Consider the following 2,644-nt stretch of genomic DNA (forward strand, 5'->3'; position numbering starts at 1 on the left):
CGTTGAAGAATGCGGGTGGAGGGAGAGGAGACGTCGTCATGCTCTGTTATGGGAAGCTTAAAAACAGCGGGGGATGGACAGTCGGGCAAGGTCCAGGGGGTCGACGACAATCTGTCCGACTTGGGTGGGGACCCACTATGGGGCAGTAAAAGAAGTGGGGAATTGCAGAATATGGTGTTAATTCAAGCTCCACTGAAGAAACTCAAGGGCCCGGACACGGAGGAGAACTGCCAAGACAGGGTGGCAGAATTATGGAGGAGATTAAACTTCCAGGAAGGGTGCCTAACTGTGGAACGGGCGGTATTTAAGGCGGGTGCAAATAAGGAAGACATAAGTGAGAGTCATGGAAGACAGGCAGTAGTGGAAGGGGGGTCGGATAGTGATACAGGAAGGATGGTGACAAGGAAGACGGGTTCGATGGCTCGGGGCGGTGGCGGCTGGCCTTCAACAGCCGCAGGCCAGCCATGAGTTATATCTTCTGGAACTGTCGTGGGCTAGGGTCGGACACGACAGTTAGGGCTCTCCATGGGCTCATTCGAAAAAAGAGACCCTCTATGATCTTTTTATCCGAGACTAAGATGAAAGATCATTGAATTATTGGGGTGAGGAGGCGTCTGGGGTATGCTAATGGCTTTGATGTTGCGCCGATTGGAAACTCTGGTGGGTTGAGCTTGTGGTGGGAGGATAATTTGGAGGTTAGTATTATCCTTTCGTCCAAATATATCATTGATGCTGTGATGAGAGTTAAAGGGCAAACACAATGGTGTCGGTTTATGGGACTTCGTATAGAGCTGAGAAAAGTATGTACTGGGATTGGATGGTCAACCAATTTACCCCCACGGACATTCCTTGGATTTGCGGCGGGGACTTCAACGAATTCATGTGGGATCATGAGAAGTCTGGAGGAGTTGAGGTTTTGTACAACAGGCCTAGGTTTCTAGAAGAGTTTATGTCTTCTTCTCTGTTGATGGACTTGGGCTTCCAAGGGCCGGCCTTTACGTGGAAAGGGTTGAGAAGAGGGGAATGGGTGGATGAGCGGTTAGACAGGGTCCTGGCGAATGAGCAGTGGCAGCAACTTTGGTCAAACTCCCTTGTTATGCACGGTACGACTATTGCTTCGGATCACTGCCCAATTATTCTCAATTCTAATCTTGAAGGGCCGAGAGGTAGGAAGATGTTCAGGTTTGAGGCGTTTTGGGTAGCGGAGGAAGAGTGTAAGAATTTAGTGAAGAATTGCTGGGAATGTAGGCATAATGGCAGATGTGTGAATAGATGGGTGAGAACTTTAAACGACTGCCGTAATCGGTTAAGTAGGTGGAATCGCACTAAATTTAAGGGGCGGGGCTGCATGATCCAGGATCTTCTTTCCCAGTTAGAGTCTCTTTAGCGAGACTGGGGTCCAAACTTTGATGAGATAAGGGAGATATCTAGGCAGATTGATGAGTTAAGACTCCAAGAGGAGAATTATTGGTGCCAGAGGTCGAGGGTAAAATGGCTGAGGGAGGGGGATGCTAACACTCAGTTTTTTCACTCTTCAACCCTTCAGAGGCGAAAGAGAAATAAGATTGTGAAGCTTAGGGCTGAGAATGGGAACTGGGTGGATCGTCCGTCTCAGGTGCGCCAATTGGTGGATAATCACTTCATTTCAGTCTTTAGCTCGGCCGGGAGTCGTACCTGGGGTTCGCTGCTAGATTGCATTATTCCCTCGGTCTCTGTTGAAATGAATGAGGCGCTAACTGCGCCGGTCACGGATGATGAAATAAAGGACGCTGCTGTGCAAATGGGAGGTCTCAAGGTTCCTGGCCCTGATGGTTTCCAGGGCATCTTCTATCAGAGTTATTGGGAGATTGTGAGGGCAGATGTTTCGGATCTGGTCAGAGAGTTGTTTCTGGACTCTGCGGGTACAGGTTTGATAAATCAGACTCACATTGTGCTAATTCCCAAAGTCCCTAATCCGGAATTTGTGTCGTAATTCAGGCCCATCAGCTTATGCAACTACTTGTACAAAATTCTGTCAAAGATTCTTGCTAACCGGTTGAAGGTATTTTTACCAAATATCATCTCTCCTACCCAAAATGCGTTTGTGGCGGGTAGACAAATTCAGGATTGCATTGGCATAGCCCATGAGATGTTTCATTATCTGAAGGGAAGGAAAACAAGGAATCGATACGAAATGGGTATTAAACTTGATATGCAGAAGGCGTATCATCGGGTTGAATGGGACTTTCTGGATGCTGTTATGGAGAAAATGGGGTTCAGTAGCAGATGGAGATCGATAATTAATGGATGTATTTCGTCTGTGAAGTTCGATGTTCTCCTAAATGGGCAGGCAGGGAAGACGTTTGCGCCCACGCGGGGTCTCCGTCAGGGGGATCCTCTTTCTCCTTATTTATTTATTTTGGTGGGGGAAGTTCTCTCCAAACTTATTCAGAGTGCGGTGGACAATGGTAGGTTGGAGGGTGTCAAGATGGGCGGTTTTGGACCCATGATTTCTCACCTCTTCTTTGCTGATGATACCCTTTTGTTTTTGCGGGCTGATATGAATAACTGCCGGAATCTGAGGAATGTGCTAGACAAATTCTGTGAGGCATCTGGGCAGAAGGTTAATTTGGTGAAATCCAGTGTTTTCTTTGGGGCAAATGTT

The 2,644-nt window shown here is 47.7% G+C and overlaps 1 protein-coding gene across 1 annotated transcript; it reads left to right on the forward strand.

Annotated features, from left to right (window-relative positions):
- The first annotated feature begins 760 nt into the window (after nucleotides 1-760).
- LOC137740706 (uncharacterized) lies at nucleotides 761-1,972 on the forward strand. The gene is made up of 2 exons (XM_068480534.1): nucleotides 761-1,276; nucleotides 1,388-1,972. The coding sequence occupies exons 1-2, from the start codon at nucleotides 761-763 to the stop codon at nucleotides 1,970-1,972; spliced, it is 1,101 nt and encodes a 366-aa protein (XP_068336635.1).
- The last annotated feature ends 672 nt before the right edge of the window (nucleotides 1,973-2,644 follow it).

Source organism: Pyrus communis, chromosome 7 (genome assembly GCF_963583255.1).
Source record: "Pyrus communis chromosome 7, drPyrComm1.1, whole genome shotgun sequence".
Lineage (NCBI taxonomy): Eukaryota > Viridiplantae > Streptophyta > Magnoliopsida > Rosales > Rosaceae > Pyrus > Pyrus communis.